The 23,246-nt window shown below is 39.1% G+C and overlaps 1 protein-coding gene across 1 annotated transcript in view; it reads left to right on the top strand.

Annotated features, from left to right (window-relative positions):
* Nucleotides 1–14,882, top strand: part of TTN1 (ARM repeat superfamily protein) — a 370,146-nt gene extending 355,264 nt beyond the window's left edge. The window contains exons 16-17 of the mRNA XM_089403008.1: nt 13,809–13,994; nt 14,246–14,882. Coding sequence (XP_089259134.1) covers nt 13,809–13,994; nt 14,246–14,542 — 483 coding nt within the window. The 3' untranslated portion in view covers nt 14,543–14,882. The remainder of the gene's footprint in view (nt 1–13,808; nt 13,995–14,245) is intronic.
* Nucleotides 14,883–23,246: the final 8,364 nt, after the last annotated feature.

Below are 23,246 nucleotides of genomic sequence, written 5' to 3'. Positions count from 1 at the left end.
GGAGTAAGGGATCACGTTCTATGTCACATTTCTGGCAAAGGGATGGCCAAAGAGATGTGGGATGCCTTGGTTACGATATATCAAGGATCTTTCGAGCAACGAAAGATGTACTTGGAGGAGAAGCTGAGATCAGCTAGGATAGCGAAACTGGAACACATTGATCCGTTCCTATCAAAGCTTCAGGAAGTTCAAGATCAGTTGGTTGCTGTAGTATGAACACCTCAGTCTACAAAAATGGTGAGGTTGGCCTTGAATTCAGTCTCAGAAGAATGGCAAGTATTTGTCCAGAGTAGCCTGGGCAGAGAGAGATTGTCGGATTGGGGGGAATGTGGGCCGCTCTTCAGCAGGAAGAGATGAAGCGAGACTTAGTCAAGTGAAAACTTAATGGCAACAACAATAGTGGGACGAAGCCCAAGGAGGAGGAAGAGAATGCAACCCTTGCATCAAAGGGGTAGCAGGAGCAGCAGAAGGGGAAGAAAGATGTCTCAAAGATCAAATGTTTCTGGTGTGGTGAATTTGGTCACTACGCTACACAGTGTCCACTCAAGAAGATGGACAAGGACGAGAAACATGATTCGTAGGCTGCAACAGCAAAGATCGAGGAGGAGTTTGCCATGATTGCCTAGATACCTCAGGGGAGAGGTGGGGTGATCTAGTACTGTAGTTCGAAAGATTTGCAGATGGGCAAGATCCTTGAGGGATCCACCTTGTGGATCAATACCTTGCTATAGGAGCCCATATTAGAAGTAGCAGGATGGACCAGGGTCAATTGTTGTAGAGGAATGTGAGAGTGATAGTTGCAGGGGCTAGGAATGCTAGAATCTGAGCAGCGCAAAGCTAGTGTTGGCGGCAGTGCATTTGGCACAGAGTAGAGTCAGTAGTAGCGCAGTGGCTTCAGTGACAGCTCAGAGACTAGCAGCAGTCAAAACTCCAACAACAGATGCATCATGCTAAACCACCATGGTTTAGTATTTTGGATGCTTTTCCGTTGTTGTTGTAGCAACATCAGTAGTAGGAGAGGGTTGCAATGCAGAAGCAGTGTTGGTAGTGGCAGGGCTAGCAGCAGCACAGATGAAACATTTGCGCAGTAGTTGGTGGGCAGTGATGTCAGACATCAACGCAGAGGGAGATGTTATAGAGAAGGGTGATGCTTCGGCATGTTGCATTACTAGAGCACATTCCTCGCTAAGAGGGAGTGTTTGATTTCTAGTAGCATCGGATGCGCTCTAAGCCTGAAAATTTGCAGGGAGGCTAGGATACATGTATTCCAGAATATCCAAAAATCATTTTGGGAAATTCCACCCAGAGAAGGTTTTATTAAAATAACTAATTATTTTTAATGGATGCCTGAGTCTAAACTTAGGAAATTAAAAGAATTAAAGGGTATTAATTAAACAGGGGGTGAAACTTCTAGAAGAAGACGAGGATCAAGCTAAAATTATCTGAGCCATTGATTAGAATCTAATCTGTGCCGTTGGTTACTCAACGAGAAGTTTATAAGAAGAGGCTTGATGGGCATTTGGAAGACACATTGGGTGAGAGATTAGAGATCGATTTTCTCAAGAGAGCAGTGCAACAGTTGTCGGAGAAGTGATCGAGGTGATTTCTTGCAGTGAGGGGCAGGGATAGTTTCCAAAGGAAGATTTCCTTATCCGGGGATACATTGCGAAGGAGGTAGAGAGAGATCCAGAAAAGGTAATGCAGAGCCACGCTGGGCAACATAGGGTCACGCGGAGGCAACGCAAAGCCTGAGAGGAAATCCAAAATTTTCTAGAGAATCGAGTTCCAAAGCCAGAAGTTGGGGTGTGAGGCTGGAAGGGTAGAAAGTCGAAGTTCCAGAGGTAAATCGATCAGCCTGAAGAAGCGACGCAGTTCCCAGAAGCTGTGACGCAGAGCATTGCATTGATTGCGCAAAGGCAGCAAGCGGCTAGCGATTTAGTGGCTGGATCAGTACTGGATCGCCAGTGATAGTGTGAGGTATATCTCACTCATCTCTCTGTCAGTTAGATTCTCTGTATTGGATAGCCAGTAAGGCATCCAAAGATTGTATTCAGAAACTACTGCTTAATAATACAAACCCTCAACTGTTGCATTTTCCCACATTGGGTTTTTCCGGGGACATTTGTCCAAAAATAAACGGTGTCATTTGTGTGTGTTATTTCTTTCTTGTTTAGATTCTTGTTTTTGCATATTATTTAAAGTTGTGAAGGCTGCAGTTGTATTTACTTTGATATTTACGGTACAACATAGTAAATAACTTGCAGGGATTAACAAGTAGGAGAAGTAATATTAGTTTGCTGCAGTAGTGATTTGGGGATTTTCGAATTTTCACAGATATTACCCTCGAGGGCCTAAATCTAGCTCTTCCTCCACTTGGTCTTTAGATTCCAACCTGCAAAAATGAAAATAAAACACCCAAACCCAAAATATAGACAAAAATTCTTAAAACCCCAAAACCCAAGTTAGCAAAAATAATTTACCAAATTATTTACAAGATCTAAAAGTATACATGGGTTTTAAAATTTGGAGAAAATATTTTTATGGCTTTTTCTTTGATGAATGGCTAAAACCACTTTAGAAACCCCACTGCACACTATAGCCTTAGCGAAGATTTAGTCCACCACAAAATTATTTGAGATCCAAGCAAAACTATTTGTTCCCAAGTTTGTGAACTGTTAGTTTTTGGTAGCATCGTATGTGCCTTAGCGAAGATTTAATCCACCACAAAATTATTTGGGATCCAAGCAAAACTATTCATTCCCAAGTTTGTGAACTGTGAGTTTTTGGTAGCATCGTATGTGTTGTAGCCATGAAAATTGGTGGAGAGTCTAAGGCACGTGAGTTCTAAAGAACCCAAAAACTGTTTGGTGAAATTCCAGCCGAATTGTATTTTATTAAATAAGTTTAGACTTAGGAACTCCATTAAAAATATTAATTATTTTAATATCTCCCAAACTGCTGCCCAAACCATTTCTGGGTCTTGGAGATCTTATGTGCTTTAGCCTCTCCACCAATTTTCATGGATAGAGCACATCCGATGCTACCCCAAATCAACACTCCCTCTTAGCGAGGACTATGCTCTAGTAATACTCCACACTGAACATTACTCTGATCATACGACATCAGTACCTGTGTTGATACTAAGCCTCCCTACCCAACATCCTCTACACTGCTACATCCTGTACCGCTACCCATGCCTCTATCACTGCCACTGCTACATCTGTACTGCAGCTTCCTCTGCATCCGTGTTGTTGTTGGTCCGTCTTCCCAACACTACATCTGCACTGCAACTCCGTCTGCATCTGTGCCGATGTTGGTCCTTCTTCCCAACACTGCATCTGCACTACAAACTCCTTCTCATCATGTTGCATTGTGTTACTACTGACTGCTATTGAACTGCAACATCATACCTGTTTCTACTACTGAAATGGATTCTTTATCATCCCCATCTTCTCCCTAAATTAATCAAACTTGGGTCTTCCAAGGGCCTTGGAAAGGATGTCTGTCACCTGTTCCCCTGTAGGAGTGTAGCTCAATTGTACATCTCCTTGTTGGACACAGTCTCTGACAAAATGACACTGGATATCAATATGCTTTGACCATTCGTGAAACACTGGATTCTCAGAGAGCTTGATGCAACTCTGATTATCACACATGATCCTGGTTGCCTCCATCTTTCTTCTGAATAGGTTCACAAGCAGTTTTCTAAGCCATATGGCCTCGCACGAAGCTGTGCTTGCGACCATATATTCTACCTCTACTGAGCTCAGAGCCATGGATTTCTGTTTCCTATTGCACCAGGAGGTCATTCTTGATCCAATGTTGAAGGAGTACCCAGAGGTACTTTTCCGATCCACTGAACTTCCCGCCCGATCTACATTAGTAAATCCACTCAATCTGATATCCTTACTCCTAGTGGACAAGAGTCTATAATTGATTGTTGCCTGTATATATCTGAGAACATGTTTGGCTGCTACCCAATGCGCCCTCTTTAGTTCCACCATGAACTGACTGAGGGTGTTGACAGCATAACAAATGTCAGGCCTGGTATTGACCAGATACATCAGGGACCCGATGAGCTGTTTGTCTAAGGTGGGATCAACATCCTTGTCTTCTGATGCATCAATCTTCTTCCAGTTGGTGATCATTGGAGTAGCCATGGGTCTACAGTTCTCCATCCTGAATCTCTTCAGGATTTCTTTAGCATATCTCCCTTTCCCAAGGAAGATCTGCCCCTTTTGGTGCCAAAATTTCAACCCTAGGAAATAATCCATGTGTCCCAAATCCTTCATATCGAATTCCGTGGCTAGATTCTTCTTGCAGTCCCCGATGAGCTTGGATGATCTTGTCAGAAAGAGATCATCCACATACAATACTAAGATTAGAGGCTCATTCTCTACAACCAGATAGTAGAGATTGGGATCTGCATCAGTCTTGACAAATCCCATCTTCTACGGGTAGCCATCGTTTCGACCATACCATGCTCTAGGTCCCTGTTTCAGCCCATACAAGGCTTTCTTCAATCTGCATACATGAGACTTCTTCTCATGTGCCTCAAAGCCCTCTGGTTGTTCAATGTATACCTCTTCTTCTATCACCCCGTTCAGAAATGTCGTTTTGACATCCATCTGATGAATCTCCCACCCCATTTGTGCTGCAAGAGATATCACAGTTCTAATAGATGTATACCTAGCTACCGGGGCGAAGGTCTCTTCGTAGTCAATTCCTTCCTTCTAAGCATACCCCTTAGCCACAAACCTGGCTTTGTATTTCTCAACACTACCGTCTGCAGCATATTTAATCTTGTAGATCCATCTCGAACCTACCACTGATCTGTCTTGAGGCCTTGGCACTACCTCCCAGACATTGTTCACCATTATGGAGGCTTACTCCTCTACCATCGCATCCAGCCAAACCTGATGTTGAGCTGCCTCCTGAAAACTGGCAAGCTCCCCATCCTGAGCTACTAATGCCTGATATCTATCTAGCTGTTTTCGCTCCCTCTTATTGTTCCTTGGCGCACCGATGAAGTCCTCTGCATCTCGCAGAATCTGATGAAGTTCCCTGCTCGTTCTTCCTCTGCCAGCAGGTGCTTCTGTTAGCTCCTCCTCATCCTGAGATTCTTCCTGATCCGAGGAAGAATTCTTTACTTTCGTTGGTTGAAGAGGTTTGACCAACTGCTCCTCTTTTGACTGCTCCTCGGAAGGCATTTCTCGAGATTTTCTGAAAGCCCTATCCTCCATGAACTTCACATCTCGTCAAACCACTACCTTCCTGCTCCTTGGAAGATAGATTTTGTATGCCTTAGCGTTCTAACTTCTCGCTATAACCCACTAGATATCCTTTTTCCGCAGTTTGATCTAGTTTTTTCCTCTTTTCCTCGGGTACGTGGGAATATGCTAAGCTCCCAAATATCCTGAAATGACTGACTTCAGGTGTCTTCCCTGTGAAAACTTTCTCTGGAGTAATCTTGCCCAACGCCCAATGAGGAGTCTTGTTTTGAACATAGACTGTTGTGCTGCATGCTTCTGCCCACAGGAATTTTGGCATATCCTGATCATACATCATGGCCCTAGCTGCTTCTACAATAGTCCTGTTCTTCCTTTTTGCTAGTCCATTCTGCTTCGGATTGTAAGGAGTTGTCCTGTCTCTTCTGATGCCCTCCTTAGCGCAAAAATTAGTGAAGTCCTTATCGACATACTCTCCACCATTATCTGAGTGCAAAACTTTTATTTTCTTCCTAGTCAGATTCTCCAACAGAGCCTTGAATTCTTTGAATCGACAAAAAACTTTGTCCTTGGTTTTCAGAAAATAAATCCAAGTTTTCCTTGAGTGGTCATCAATGAAGGTAAGGAAGTACTTGGCACCACTAAGAGATTTAGTGGACATAGGTCCGCAAATATCTGAGTGTATCAATCCTAGTACACTCTTAGCCCTGTTCTTACTTCTAGGAAATGTTGCTTTAGCATACTTTCCCAGAGCACATCCTCTGCATACATCATATTGTTCCATACTAAGCTCAGGAACTCCTGTTACAGTGTCGCTGAGAATTCTCAGAGCCCCATGGTGCAAATGTCCCATTCTTCTGTGCCATAGTTCGTTCAAATCCTTGTCTCCATGACTGCCTATTAGTGCCATTGGTGATTCTAGTTGTACTCTATACAACCTGTTACTTTTGATCCTGATTTGCACTTTCTTTTTCCAGCGTGGGTGTTTGACGTATACATTCTCCTTGATGAAGAAAATGTCATAGCCTTCGCCTTGAAGTTGCGACACGGAAAGTAAATTCATCCCCAATCCTGGTACATGCAACACATTGGTAGCATGGAACCACTCTCATGTTTCTGTTTGAAAAACTATGGTACCCCTCCCTATTGGAGTACACTTTGCCTTGTTCCCCATGGTGATCTGAAAGTTCATCCTCTCCTCCCGATAATTTGAGAAACATTCCCAGATTCTCGTCATATGCCAAGAGGCTCCATTGTCTATATACCATACTTTTGATGATGCAGAGCTAGTCAGACAAGCCACTTCTTCTTCCAGCCTAGAAGTCAACATAGAGAAATCGAAGTCATTGTCTCTTGTGCAATTTTTTGAAAATCTGTGTGAGTCTCTTGATGTAGATGCGTCTTCGTCATGGTCTTGACCCATAATTGATTTTCCCTTCCTGTCTCTGATTACTTGCTCTGATACCATGTGAAAGTTCTATCACTGCAACAACTAATTTATTTTACCTACTTATTTGCCAATAAGTTATTTACGAAAAACCCTTAAGTAAACATTAAAATAAATTATGCTGCAGATATCACACCATAATACAGAAACAAACACATGCACAAGAATCAACACATCAACACAGATATTTTGGACAAATGTCCCCGGAAAAACCCAATGCGGGAAAACCAGTGCAGCATAGGAGGATTTTATTATTCAGCAATTCTTCAGTACAACTGGGTGCCAAACTGGCTTACCCAACAGAGAACAAATTCTCCAGCACTTCTCCCAACCTTAGCGTCAGACTTATTGGCCTATATGCAGTTCTCAGACCTACTGCGTTAGCTCCTACCTCTCTGCGTCAGCACTAGGCCTCTCTGTGTCACCCATGCAGGCCTTCTAGTGACTGCGTAGTCTGCTGCCTCTCCAACCTCTGTGTTGGTCTTCTAGTGCTAATCCCGACTCTCTGATCTATACCAACTGCCTCGAGCTACTCCCCAGACCACTAGATCGAATTTCTCAGCTAACCCTGCACCAGAAATCGAACTCATTGGTCTCCTCAGTGTGTTCTCCAACTAACCCTCTAGCCTCTTCTTATACTTTTCCTCTTGGTCCTTCAACGACCGAGACTAAATCTCTAATCAACGGCTAAGATTAGATTTGTCTTGATCCATGACTTTGGAACCTTCAACCCAGTTTTATATTAATACCCATTAATATTTTATTTTTCCTAAGTTTAGACTTAGGAACTCCATTAAAAATATTAACTATTTTAATATCTCCCAAACTGGTTAGAATCTACCCAAACCATTTTTAGGTCTTGGAGATCTCATGTGCTTTAGCCTCTCCACCAATTTTCATGGCTAGAGCACATCCGATGCTACCCCAAATCAACAAATCTTTACTAGAGCTTTACAAACCCTAGGATTCACAAACTAAAACATGAACATTAACAATTAGGTCAGCATACTTGCATATACATATCTAGGATTTCATCATCACATACTAGAATTTCATATCAATATTCATACGTACTAGGTAAACCCAAGACACAAATATTAATACATCAAAGATAGATATACAACAATTTTCTCTTGGTTAGGGTTTCAATCGAATATACACTTAGGAGTTCATTCCTAGGATCTTACTATAGATATTACACAGGTTTAGTTCATAAACCCTAAAGATCTAGGGTTCCAAGACATGATATTAACGACAAACCCTAAAGGGCTAGGGTTTCTATCATAACAATACCAAAACATCAAAAGAATAGGAATTCTAGATTTCATCGACAACCCTAAGTAGACTAAGGTTTCATAATATTGACATACCCTTAGCAACAAGAGGTTAGGGTTTTATAATGAACTCTAAGAGTTAGGGTTACACAAGAATGATTAAATAATATGATGAGGGTAAATTCAATCTAAGGATCAATCACCCTAACAAGAATCTTTGTGATTCAAAGCCCTAGACATAACGATGTCAGTAATGTAAAGCAAATTTCAAAAAGAAGAATGATCATACCTTTTATATGAAGAGAACTTTATAACAAAGCTTATAGTCTAAGACATACCTTTGACTTGTTTCTTAACGAACCTTGTAGGACATCAATTCTTTTAGGGCTTCCTTAGCCACAAAGCTTCTTCCATGCTTTAAGTCTATCCTTTGAAGTCTCCTCCATAACCCTTTTGCATTCAACAAGCCTTTAGTAAATTGGTGAAGGATCCCTCTTAATCCAATCTTGAGGGATACCTATAGCTTATCAAAATAATTCAAAAATGTTCTTAACACGACATGTTAGACCTACAAATTCTAGAAATCAAAACATAAAGGAAAACAATACAAGAGTAAGAAGGATATGTAGGATAGGACTTAGTAGTATAAGTCCTTGATCTCTGATTCCTCGGTTTTATTCTTCTTTGGTGGTGCTTCATCAATAATATTTGCTTGATATCTGTCTCTTTTCCTATTCCTTGGATTCTCCAGACATTGATTTTTTGTAGTGACCCATCTTGTGTCAATTGTAAGATTTGATCTTGTATAGGTCAACCTTCTTCTTTTGTCCTTTGAACTTCTTGAAGGTTCCCTTCTTGTGATGAGCAGAATAGGCATTAGAGATGTTTTGTCTTCATCCTCCTTGTGGTTTACTAACGATACTCGAGCTTCTTCTTGACTGCATACATTCCACATTTGCTCAAATTTTGGTCTATCCTTCCGACTGTTAAGTCCTGATGCAAAGGCACTCCAAGGTCCTATTAGTCCTAGAAGAGCAGTAATTACTAGCTCCCTTTCTAGGACAACTTCATCTATTTCTTGGAGTTCATCTCTAATTCTAAATATCCTTATAAAGTAGGATGACACAATGTCATCTTTTGTCATCTTAATAGTCCCTAATTCATTCTTGAGACTTGCTATTTGACCAATGTTGTGAATAGGTTGGAAAGAGCCTCATACATTTCTTGAGCGGAATCTATGTCGGAAATGTATGGGATTAGGTTGTCCTTAACTCCATCCACTATTAGGTTCATAGCCAATATTTTTGTTTCTTTGAACTTTGCTTTCTCTGCTTCACTTGATTCATTTGTAGGCTTCTTGATTTTTCCTTGAACAAGATTCAAAACTTTGTTCTTTTCGAGAATAAGATCTATCCTCTTTTTCCTGGCCCTGTAGTTAGAGGTTCCTTCTAGCTTGTTCTCTCCCTTCATTTAATTTGTCATTTTGATATCTTCTACTCCTTGTGACTTGACCTTGAAACTCTTTATTCTCCTTTCACTATGTCTTTAGGCTACCTTTCTCTTCCTTCTTCACCTTAGCTCTGAAACCATGTTAGAAAGTCGGAAAGGCAGAAAGATTTTATGATGTTGATAATTACTTGTGATATTATTATGTTCTTATTAGCTTTTTTATCTTCTTTTCATCAAGCAATCATCAAAGAAAAAATATGAAGACCATCGACACTAGATGTAGGTGCTCAGCTTGGGCTAAAACCCCTATGTAGGGGAAAACCCAGTCAAGAACTCTTCCTTCAGTAATTCAAAATGAGATAGACCAAGACCTTAGACCTACAAACCTTCCTCCTCCACCAAGTCAGCCTTCCAATGAGATACAACAACCTTCAATAGTCTCTTCTTGTCCAGCAGCTATAGCCCAACATCAACCCAAAAATTTTGGCCCAGCTTCACCAGCAACTTCTGAATTTCGGCCTCCCCAGCAATTGCAGAATTTCGATCCCCAGCAGCAATCCAAAACTTTGCACGTGTGAGATAAGAGAGAAATTTCATCTTCGTTAGCAAGATGTTGGCCTCCTTCTTTATTAGACTTTTCTTCTTCCTCCCTTGAAATTCGCACTTTTTCTTAGCCCAGAAACTGCAAATCGAACTTATTGAGTGAGTATTTCAAATGAGCTCGAGTTGCTCCAATATATAGGCTTCTTGTGAGGTCGAATTCCCCTGTTTGAGGTTGACTTGTCCTTCCTTGAGGCTGACTTGGTGGGGGAGGCTTAGAAGACCTAAAACACAATAAAATAAATTTCTTCTTTGAAAAATAAATCCCAAGAAGGGTTCTTTACCATATGACATGGACAAGGACACTTGACATAAACCCTAGAAGCCTTCGATGGAGGCTTTGACCTAAAAACAATTTACCCAAGAATGAAACCCATGCTTTAATAAGTCAATTTCTTTAATAATAAAATTTATTTTTCTTCTTTTGACAGATATATTTCAATATGACTCAAATGCAATTATGAAGACTGATACTAGTTACATTCTTCAATAGTCCCTGCGCTGCTTTTGTATGAATCGCTCCTGTCACTTGTTGTTGCCTCTCCGAATTTGGAAAACTTCCTCCAGATGATTGCCCCTACCACTCACTGTCTCTTCTTCGATATCTGGTTCTCCAGCAACTGTTATTGCTCCCTGGAAATATATCTGCCAAGGAAATCAAACTACTCAAGTGTTTTGTCCAAATGCCCATTGACTTCTTATTATAATCCTTTGTTGGAGCACCAACGACCAAGATTAGATCTTAATTAAGGGCCCAAATTAATTTTTCGTCGATCCATGTCAGTTTCTAGAGAATTCTCACCCTGAATTAATTAATTATGATTAATTAACTAGTTTTCCTAAGTTTAGACGTGGGAAACATTAAAAAATAGGTTAATAATCTAATCAAGCCATCTCTACTTGGAATTCCATAAACGATTTATAGGTTATGGAGATCTCATGTATTCTAGCCCCTCCATCAAGTTTTGTGACTAGAACACCTCTGATATTACAAAAGCTAACACCTACCTAGGTATGAGGATGTATGATGCCAAATCCCAGAGAACCAATGGTCAGTTGAAAATGAAGAAGGGAGGTGGAATATAGGGTTTATAATGTAAGATGAAAAGTGGCAAGTATGGAATAGGGAGAGATGGGACTACGCTATATCAATCGAGGTTTCTCAAATAGTGCCCCTCCTATACCCGTTAGGCCATTAGGGGATGTCCCATTGGGCTAGGATAAATTTAACCCCCCATTTAAGGTGAAGGAACAAGATCACAGTCAAAACCCCTCTTTCTTCCAGGTCCCCCCATAATCCATGTTAAATTCCCAAATACAAACAAGCATAAGCACGTGATTGCAAAATGATTAAAGTACCTTTTTATTGGAAGCCCACCTTCCAACATGTGCTCTTGCCAAATGAGCGAGGAAACGTATGACTGATGCAGGTGGCAGAGATATTAATGGCACATCATCATTGGCTAGCAGTGGCTGTTAGGGGCTGCTGGCTGGACGGCTAGAAGAGATGATGTGAGGAAAATTTCTCCTATGGAGTCACCCACTTTTGGTGGGTAACACACCCTACATAGCAAATGTAACTCCCACATGTGCCACGTCCAAGGAGATGTGCCTTTCAAAGTGATGTGCCGTCCTTTATGAATGCAGCCTCCTTCACAAGTGTACTGTCTCTCAACAAGAAGCAAGTTCTGCTCCTCAAGTTGCTTCAGCTGAATGCCAAATGACACCAGCCAACCAAATGCTGCTCATCTTGCCAGAGCTGAATTGGATCTGCTACAGCTGAAGGAGAACAACTCCGAACAACCTGGTAAAACCAACACTGTCACCATATAAGCGATGCACTCTCAGTCACTAGATGACTTTATTTTGAATACAATCTTCTATTTTCTGTGCTCGCACACATTTGAAATTCGTCTTTTGCACCCATGATTCCTTAATTTGTGCCCCTTGTAGTGCCTACATTCTCCAATTTAGATATTTTTGTCCAAAAGCATTTGAGTGTTCTTTTTCAAGGCATATGAAGGGAAATTATCATGTGTGGCCTTCAGTAAGGGGATTTCAATTTACCTGTCTCAATAAAGTATACAATCAGTTCAAAAAGTGTCTCAAGATTCAGGCGATTGTGGGTGATATCACAATTAAAATATGTTCCTGCTCGTGATAATATATTTATTCTGTTGTATAGAGGGGTCACACTTACCTCTGTTTTAGTACAAGTAGCTACTAGAGTTTTTTCTTCTTGGAAGAAATGACTGTAGATAGAGACAATTGGTTTGTTTTTCCGGGGTAGATGTAGCCAAGTGGACGAAGGCAGTGGATTGTGAATCCACCAAGCGTGAGTTCAATTCCCATTGTCTGCCCATAAAATACGATAAAAACACAGACTGAATCCGATTCTTTATCATTTTCATATTTCAGTGAAATAATTTCTAACCATGTACGAGCTAACTTAAATTTTAACACGTGCAGACATTCTACAAACCGTTTATGCTTTTCCACATTGCAGCAACCACCACCTGTGGCTAACGGAGGGTCCTTTCTGAGGTTATTTTGTCCTCTTAACAAACATTCCGACCACACTCAATCAAATAAAATACTATAACAGTCACCTGGGATAGGACAGTTTCAGCTCTAAAAAGCAAGTACTGTGATCACTTGTGCTAAAATACCTGGGCTGTAAAACTGAAGCCTTCATCAATATGGTTTTTGGAAGGAATACTTATCTTTTACACCAGACGATTGGAAATTCAATATCAAGGAGTAGGAATGGGGTTATTTATAAAACTCCCAACAGGTTTTGAAGAAAAACAATTTAGTAAAGCTTGCAAATGATTGGTTCATGTCTCAAACATGGATAAACATTGGGTTTGTGAACAATTGAAATCCCAAGGATCATGTGACAGATATAAACTAGTGACAAGGGCATGATTTTGGTGGAATGCTTTGTCTTGAGATTTCTTTGGTGGGGGTGGTTATTCAACATGCTTGGAAAATTCACAGTAGTCATCTTGAGTTTGTCCACATTTCAGATCATTAAATGGATCCATCGTCAGGATAATGATGTCAGTCAGGATCATGTTTCACAGGATAAAACTTAGAACATCTTCACAGTTCTTTGGTATTCTTTATTTGATTAATAATGTTAGATGAATTCATACCATATTTCATCCTATGAACTTGCGCTTTTTCTCCCTTTTGTAGATTGTGCCTATTCACATGTTTAAGAATAAAGTTCCAAGTTGTATCATAAAGATACAATATTTAAGTAAAAAATTGCGTATGGAATCGAGAATGTTTAGATAATAGACATAAGTAGAACAAGACAATGCTAGGAACAGTTCCCCTGCAAAGTCTCTGAGCTATCTAGTGCTTTGTGCAGATTATCCAAATTAGATTTTCCCTGTGTGGAGGAGCTTTGATGTATTTTGTAGCTTGTCAGTGAGCTTGCGAGAGTCTTGTGTAGGTCTGTTGATCGTAAATATTATTAATTTTGAGCTGGAAAACAAGACCATATTGTAAAAAGTACTCTGTAATAAAATTTGTGCTCAGAAACTAATATTAGGAGCAGGTGGGGCAGAACATTTTCATTTTTACAGCACTAGCTGTTTCAGCACTATCTATGGGACTTTACCTTTTATTGCAACTGGGATTCTTTTGTAATTGCATCTTTTCAATGCAATGATGCTGTACTTTGTACTTTGAGTATCCTGTATGCCTTTTTCTTGTTCATGTTGTTTATATTTATATCACAGATGTTAATACCTCTTGGGTTTCGGTATTGATACTTGGTATAATATAATGATGAGGCAGGAGTGTGAACAAAGCTTTGGTCTGGGAATTCTAGAGTCTCTTAGAATTGAGCTAAAAGGGTCAAAAGATGTTACAAAGCTTTTGACAGGAATTGATGTTCTTGCATATGTGTCTTCAATGCAAGAGCCCACCCGCAGCCAAGCACTTTCTCAATTTTTCTCTTTCCTGGGCCATCCTTACCCTAAGGTACGTGCAGATCTCTTACTGATGAATTGAAATGTATACATGCCAAGTATATTATATGATGCTATCTTAAAGGCCTTGATGTTATTAATTGAAATGGTTCATAGCATGATATTACTCAAGTGAAAAGATTAAATGCATAATTCATTCATTTTCTATGCTTCTTGGTTGCCATCCATAATTTATGTCTTGACCCGGTGAAATATTTGATGGCATGGATATTAAGGCTAATACCTACAGAACCCTCCTTTCAGGTAAGGAAGGCATGTGCTGATCAAGTGTATCTTTTCCTTCTTCAAAATGGGGAGCAATTTCTGGGTGATAATACATTGAATGAAGTAATTGAATTGATCGGTGAGACTTGCTGGGATGGCCCCATAGAAGAGGCTAAAATCCAGATGGATAAACTTTTTGGTATTTTCCATCTGAAAGCTCCCCCTGTACTACAATTGGCATCACGCAAGTCAGATCAAAAGGGTTCACAACATAATACCGGAAAATCTGATGAAAATGAATCGTATTCTTCTTTAGTTGATTCAAGTGGGTTTTGAATAGCATTACCAAATCGTAAATTGTGTTAGGTTGCTAGCCATTCTTGCTCAATTTGCAAGTGGTAACACAATATTTATTTTGTATGTTTCTTTACTATTTGAAAGTATCTCATTTTTAAAATGATCCTGCACACTTTATTTGACTGCCTAGTTTTTAATGATCATGAGAGTATATTACAGAATGGATTCCGTTTCAATAGTGGCCTTATTAATTCTCTGGTTAAGTGTTGTTGACAACCTTTGACCAACAACATGCAATCAAATTGTGATGTAATACTTATTTTTTGGATTGTATTTTGTGTAATCTATATTTAATCAGCATTTGGAAATTGATTATTAATTTTTCTTATCTAAACTTGATCCGTAAACTGCCATGGATATTTCATTGGACAATTTGTCACAACAAATTTGATAAAACTATATTTAAAAAAATCTGAAATCTACAATATTAGGGTTTTATTTCTCTTTACATCTATGGATCTGTAGATTACTGTGAATTGTATATGCATGCAAATTAAAATTATGCAGAAAATAGAGAACAACAAAATAAAAACTCACAAACAACGATTTGACACAAGATATGACTTGGGAAACCCTTTTGGGAGAAAAGCTTATTGGAAGGCAAGGTCCCTCTGCTCTTTTTTTGATAGAAAATGATTGTTAGTACAAAGAAGTATGGCCTGTGGCCTATGGGCTACTGCAATGGAAAAATCCTCTTTGTGTGTTCTATCTCCTATCCCTCTTGACTAATTTTGCTCATTTATGGAACAAATGCACTTGAAAATATTGGAATCCCTTTTCCTCCAAGTGACTCGGTTATAAAACAACCCAATAGCCTACTAGTGGTTATGTTTGACTACCTCAACTCTTAACCAGAGTGACAATATGGACTCTTCTAGAATCTTCTTCATCACAATCACATGGCTAGCCCTTTTTCCATGAATAATGAGGGTTGACGTGTCATCCTCTCGAATTATGATGGTGAAAACAAGAAGGTCAACTTCTGAGTGGCATAACTTTTGCATATAGATTCCAATTGAAGTGATTCTTGCGCCATTGGAAATGTCTGTGTAGAATATGAAAAAAAAAGGTATTGCGTTAAATCGACAAAGTCCTCCTCCGACCCCTCCCTGGCCTCCCCCCACAAAGATGTTGTTTGATGCCTTAAAATGTTCCTAGAAGTTTTCAGAACCCAATTTGTCAAACTAGGTCCCGACAGTAAAAATGGGCTTATGAGTTGATTCCTCCACTTTTTCCACTATAAAAGCATTGAGATGGATGACAATCAATATAATAATCCAATCTAGATCAAAATTGTTAAGCTCTTTTGGCTAAAGCTAAACATTCTAACACATTTTCTTCTCATTCTAGATTGGCTGTGAGAGTTAAAGATTCTTTGGCAATCCAAACCCCTCAAAAATTCATTTTCTATTCAAGTTGAATTTAGTTATTTCACCCCCCAAGAAATGTAAAGTTACAAAGGAATCGAGGTGAAGGACAATGTGAATACAACATATATTATTTTCTTATAAATTTTCACTAATTAATAGACTTGCATAACATCTTATGCCAATGGGGAAAAATCTTAACTTGTTATATTAAAATCTAATATTTATAATCTCAACTATATTATTGACATTTTCATTGTATGAACCTTAGTCATAATCTCATTAGTATTTATTTATACTCACATTTTTGTAATCACAACTATATTATTTATACTTTCATTTTATTAAAATTTCATAATTTCAATTATGGCTTTTTTTTTTGTTGGCTTTATGCATGGGAAATTTGAACCTTGAATTTCATGGTTTACATAATACTTCATAACATGACAATCATCAATTGAGCTACCCTTGTGGGTTATAAGTACATGTAGTATTATTATTAGGAAATTCTATAATCTCAACTATAATGTTCACATTTTCAATATGTATATTTTAAAAGCTAAAATCACATATATTTCATGTTATGAACATTACAAAATATACAACATGTTTACTCATGGGTGTCTGCCTCAAGGGAAACATGTCTTCCTACTAACTTAGTGTTTATCACCATATTTGAACTATCAACACATATGTACCTAAAGTCCTAGATAAACATTGTAAGAGAAAAGATAACAATGTCCAAACCATAACATCAAATGAGTGGGTTTGGGGGTTGGCGATTAGAGTTACTCCTTTTCTTGTCCATCCTTAGTCTTTTCTGCATGTTTGTCTTGCTCCTGCTCTGGTTCTAAAAGGTGTGTTGAAGGAAATGTAACTAGGTTCGGTCTTCATAAATGTACTTTTCATATTTGTATTTATTCATGAAAAGAAATATTGTTTTTATAATATATATCAATGAGTTTCTTGCTCATTAAAATAGGCCTAACACATGTTAAAGTGTTATAGGCGAGTCAAATAGTCAAAAGAAAATGTTGAAGACCTTAAGGGCATGTTACACCATGTATGTTTATGTATTAGAGTCAAGAGAATACCTCCAAGCAAAGTCAACAAGTCTCCTCCAAGCATGTGACACCACCAAAGAAGCAATCCAAGCTAAATATGTCAAGTCGGCCTGTAGTCTTCTAGTCGGCCTAAAGGAGGGACAATCCTCTATATATAGAGGTTGTCCACTCCCTCACAACGTCAAGCAATCACCTTTGAAATCAGTGAAGGTAGGAAGTCGAGAAAAGAGTGAAGAAAGACGAAGAAAGGGTCTCCAAGTGCAGTGAAGAAAGAGGAAGAAATACCAAAGCCTTGGAAGTCTGTTCTAGGGCTAAAAGACAATCACAGGTGCGAAGAAGGAGATGGTCTCTCTGTTGTCATAGGAACCCTCTATCACAGTCATATAAGCTTCATTATTTGGGATAAGAACATAGGCTTAAAGGGCCTCCCACTCAAGCGAAGAAGCAAGGAAGAACAATGAAGGTAATAGGGTTGTTCTAAAGCCTATTACAGTCACGTGCGAAGAGGAGGAGGTTGTCTCTATTGTTAGAACAACCCTCCCATTACAATCATACAAGTTCGTTGGTTGGTGAAGAGAAGGGATCATTATAAGGAAAGGGTTTCATCAAAGGTATCTCTTCTAGAGCAAGTGCAACAAGATATAACAACAATTGAAAGGAGGACGAAGTGCCGAAAAATGAAGTGTCAGGGATCAAAGTGCAGAAAAGAGGAAGGACTTGACTTGTGCTTGGAGGATATTCTTGTCAAGGGTCTAGGGTTTGGCATTGATCGATAAGATAAACTTACTAAAGGGTTTTCCTCTCAAGAGAAAAGAGGTTTTGGCCTTGGCAGAGAGCCAACATCTTGTGTTCTTGTTCTTATGTTTTTTGTAGCAGTTTGATGAAGTACACATACATGCATTAATAAGAAGAAGATTAAGCTAACAAGAAAAGGAAAAAGACTCCACAAATTGTTATCAAGTCAAAAATAATCACACTACACCTATTTTGCCCTTGACATGGTATCAGAGTTAAAGTAACACATCAAGGAAAGGGCATCTCAAGAACACTAATCAAGGAAGAATATCTACAAAAGTTGAAGCATCTAGCCAAGAAGTTTCAATCACTTCAAGGACAAGAAGGTCTACCATCTATTTTTCATCGAGGAAGACTGCAAAGCAAAAAGAGCCTTACATAAAGGCACCTACAAAGAGCAAATCAAAGAAGGACCTACATCAAGCTACAAATCATCAAGCTAGTCCACTTGGAGAAAACAAGTTGAAAAACATCAAGATCTAAGGAAGGCAAGCCATCAAGTCTTCAAGGAGAAAGCATGTCCACTACATCTCAAAATCTATCAAGTATATGTCCCCTTCTAAATATACATCAATGTCTTTTTGCAAGGAAAGCAACAAATTGGTAGGTACCAATACCTTTCTTGCATGGAAGAAGAGGACTGACTTACTTCTTAAGGAAAATGAACTCCTATAACACATCCAAGGAAATGTCAATATTCTTGCTAAGGAACAAACTCAAGCTTTATCCAAGTATAATAAGGATGAGACAAGCTCAAAGGATTCTAATAGAATCCATCAAAGACTCTCTCATTCCTTATGTCTCCAAACTTGAAACATCAAAAGAAATATATGATAAACTAGTAGAGCTATTCTCGGTAACCACATCGGGAGAAGTGATTTCTCTACAAAATGAATTGTACAAGATGAAGATATCAAATGAAGGAATAACTCCCTACTTCATGAAGATCTCTGAGATGAGGGATCAACTTCAAGAGCTAGGGGAAATCATGTCTGATAGAGAAATGACAACTGTAGTGCTCAATGCTCTAACTGAGGATTGGGGCAACTTCACATCAAGCCTATATGCAAAGAAGGAAGCCGCCCTACTAAGTGAAATGTGGTCTCTATGCAAGATAGAGGAAACAAGATTCAAAGCAAAGGAATATGTGGGATCAAAGGAGCAAGCATTTGCTACCATGGCCAAGAGAAATGGAAAATTTGGCAATTTTGGTCCACGAAGAACAAACAACAAAGATATGTCCAAAATCCAATGCTATGGATGCCAAAAATATGGACACTACAAAGGAATTGTCCTAATTGAAGAAGGAAAACAACAACAAAAGAAAAATGGAAGAATCTCATATGACTCAAGAAATGAAAGAAGAAGACAAGAGGCAAAAGAAGAAAGATCCTCCAAATCTCTACTATGACTAATTCTAACTATTTACTTAAAGTCTTCTTTCAAAGTTTTTAGTATAGGAGCATGTAGGAATAGAATAAAAATTGCATGGCTAGAAACATCTTCTAGAATGTAGAAGCATGATATACATAGAGTTCAAAATACTCATGTAGAAGAAGCATATATAAATGATAACAAAATGCATGGTTAGAAATATCTTCTAGAATATAGGAGCATGGTAGATATAGCTCAAGATATTCATGTAGAAGGAGCATACCTAGTATAGGACCTCATTGACAATGAAAGAAAATTGATCATGATTAAGAATCTTAGAAGACCTCCATCATCAAAAGGAAAGAAACATTTGCAGGGTAAGGGTCTTCAAGATCCTATGATAGAATCTTCAAAAGAATATTCATAAACAAAAGCAGATGTTTCATTGGGAATCCCATTCATGGGATTCAAGAAAAGGATGGTATGCAAGCAAGCTAAGATGAAGCAAGATGGGCCACACCAATGACAACCAAATGAAGCTAAGATGATCAAAGGAGAATCAAGATGAGGTATGTACGCATCAAATTTTAGTCATGTTATCATATGTGTATTATTGAGTAATGGGAATAGTTCTATAACATGATCAAGTAGGAAATAATCTCTTTCACCAATGACATGCTCGAAGGCATGTACTACCATGCATGAAAGTCGATAAAAGGAAATACTCACATAAGGAGTATAAGATTGCTGACTAAGAAGCAAGTGAAGGAATGTTGACTAGTCCTAGAAGCAAGCAATGAAGAAGTTCTCCCACAAGGAGCATAAGGGGGTTGACCAATCTATCCAAGAAGAAGCAAGAGAAGAAAGAGATCAAGCATGTGAAGAACACCATGGTCACCAAGAATCACTATTTGACAAGATACTTTGAAGACATCTCCCAAAAGAAGGCATGACAACTCTGACAAAGGAAGAAAAAGATCAAAGGACCCTTGACACCTGTGAAGGCCTTGGAGATATGAAAGGTGCGGATAACTAATTCTAATCTACGAAGATGTCATGATGAAGAAGCCATTTAGCAAAAGTACCATTTAATGTTGAAGCAATATCAGGAAGAAGTCATGAAGGGCTACTAGATCGAAGCATGTAAACAAGCGAGTACAACGAAACATCCATGAGAAGAGTATTCTGAAACATGGACAGATGACAAAGGAGTAGCCAAGATGACAAGAGAACCTGATATATGTCAAGAAAGCCATTTTCCACGAAGGAATCAATAACATGACAAACCAAGAAGGAAAGTAATCAATGGATGGTGCCCTACCAAGAAGAAGATTCGAACAAAGACTTCATGACATCAAAGGAATTAAGGAGATCAAGCAGCTGAAAGACCCACGAAGGAGAAGTTGTTGATGAATGGACAAGTCCCTAGCTAAGGAGTTATAACAAGTTCCCAACTACAAAGGAAATTGAACAAGTACCTTGTCAGATGATACTTAGGCATGTCTTCCTCAATTAAGAGGAAGAGATAGACACAACATTCTTGTCTTCACTTGGAAGAAATAATGGGAGGAATAGGTAATCATCTGGCATCTGATACTCTTCGAGGATGTGTAGGGCATCTAAGACAAGAGTAGGCAAGAGGACCATTATTCTTTGAGGGTTGGGAACCCAAGATAAGAATAGTCCTAGAAGGTCATACTCGGTAAACACTCGGGTGGGTATGTACCTTGAGAGACAATGACTAAGGTGTCTATAAGTAATTGGTCTTGCCAACATTGTTCTGATCTATTGAGAGATAGAGCTGTTAGTCAAGGCCTTGTTGTGGAAACAATGTTGGTTACTATGATGCTATAATAGATGGATTGCCAATCCAGTTTCTCTTATGTGAATTCTTCAAGATTGAAACATAGCCAAACACCTTGTAATGTTGTATGAATGCCTCCATAGTTAAGAGGGAGTGTTGAAGAAAATGTAACTAGGTTCGGTCTTCATATATGTACTTTTGATATTTGTATTTCTTCAAGAAAAGAAATATTATTTTTATAATATATGTCAATGAGTTTCTTGCTCATTGAAATAGGTCTAGCACATGTTAAAGTGCTATAGGTGAGTCAAATAGTCAAAAGAAAATGTTGAAGACCTTAAGGGCATGTTACACAATGTATGTTTATGTAATAGAGTCAAGAGAATACATCCAAGAAAAGTCAACAAGTCCCCTTCAAGCATGTTACACCACCAAGAAAGCAATCTGAGCTAAATATGTTAAGTCGGTCTGCAGTCTTCTAGTCGACCTTCAATCGGCCTAAAGGAGGGACAATCCTCTATATATAGAGTTGTCCACTCCCTCATAACGTCAAGCAATCACCTCTGAAATCAATGAAGGTAGGAAGTCGAGAAAAGAGTGAACAAGGATGAAGAAAGGGTCTCCAAGTGCAGCGAAGAAAGAGGAAGAAATATTGAAGCCTTGGAAGTCTGTTCTAGGGCTAAAAGACAGTCACACGTGCAAAGGAGAGGGTCTCTCTGCTGTCATAGAAGCCCTCTATCACAATCACATAAAATTCATTATTTGGGCTAAGAACATAGGCCTAAAGGGCCTCCCACTCAAGCGAAGAAGCAAGGAAGAAGAGCGAAGGTAATAGGGTTGTTCTAAAGCCTATTACAGTCACACATGCAAAGAGAAGGAGGTTGTCTCTGCTGTTAGAACAACCCTCCCATTACAGTCATACAAGTTCATTGGTTGGTGAAGAGAAGGAAGGGATCATCATAAGGAAAGGGTTTCATCAAAGGTATCTCTTCTAGAGCAAGTGCAACAAGATATAACAACAGTTGCAACTGGGAAGTTGGTTGCCCAACTAACTCCAACAGGGCCCACAAACTCTTGGCGTTCCATCTCCTAGGGTTAGATTTTTTGTTGTTTAGGGTTTCCCTTTGTAGTTTAATAATAAAAAGGCCCTTGAGCCTCATTGTAACACATTTTAGAGGCATGTAACCACCACATCTCTTCTCAGAGATAAGCTACGATCGTTCGAGCTAGTTTATTTCCATTCTGTATATAAGCATATTTCAGTTATTTGATATTAATGAAATGAAGTTTTATTTTTGTTGCATCTTTGTGTTTATGTTTATATCTGTATTTTGTTGTGTTCCTGCATAAATATGGATCATTGGTAGAGTGGTCTGTTCTTTCTCTATTTTTCTTTGCATGTCCCCAAAGAGGTCATCGTATAAGGAGTTAGGGCTCAAACTGGTTGAACTTTTGCAAGACCGACCTCACAAACCCTAACAGCCTCCCATGGCGGAAGAAAATAAAGATGAGGGAGTAGGAGATCCTTTCAAAATATTGCTCAAAGAAGCCCTCGAGCGACAAAGGAACGCAATGATGGACAACTTTTCCCAAATCCTTCGGTGACTACCCACAGGTGACGCATCTTCACCCAGCAGCCACTCTGGAGGTGCCAATCCCTTTAAGGTACAATTCCACTTTGACATCCCCTTATTTGAAGGCCAGATAGATGCAGATGTCATAGATAAATGGTTAAATATGTTGGAAGGATATTTTTTGGTTCATATTTTTCCAATATGGAAAGATTACTTTTTCACTCCTCAAAGTCACCCCCCACGTCAAGGACTGGTAGGAAACCTACTGTGAGCAAAGAGACAACAGGGAACCCTCACTATTTTCAGTAGCACCCACTTGTAATTCTTTCTGAAACACCATCAAGGACCGATATTACCCTATTCGGAGCTATGAAGATAAATACAAAAAGTTGACCACGTTGCGGCAGAGAAGGGACTAAGATATGTCGGAGTTCACAAATATTTTTCATACCCTTCGCACGAAGTTGGGTATCAAGGATTCTAAGCGGCATTTTGTACTTGAGTACCATGACTTTCTACACAAGTACATCCAGGATGAGATGGAGTTTCTAGACATCTCCTCACTTGGCACCGCCTCTCGATATGCTGTCAAGATCAAGTAGAAATTTAAACAGAAGAAGCGAGACTTTGGATCTGTGAATCTGAAGCAAGGGAAAGTCACTACCCAACTGTAGAGAAAAATACAAAGCCAAGGCAGGGCAACCC

The sequence above is a fragment of the Pinus tabuliformis genome, chromosome 2_1 (assembly GCF_031772625.1).
Source record: "Pinus tabuliformis cultivar Carrire ecotype Pingquan chromosome 2_1, CPIR1, whole genome shotgun sequence".
Classification (NCBI taxonomy): Eukaryota; Viridiplantae; Streptophyta; class Pinopsida; order Pinales; family Pinaceae; genus Pinus; species Pinus tabuliformis.
The sequence above is the reverse complement of the archived record's forward strand: the minus strand, read 5'-3'. Positions and strand labels throughout refer to the sequence as shown.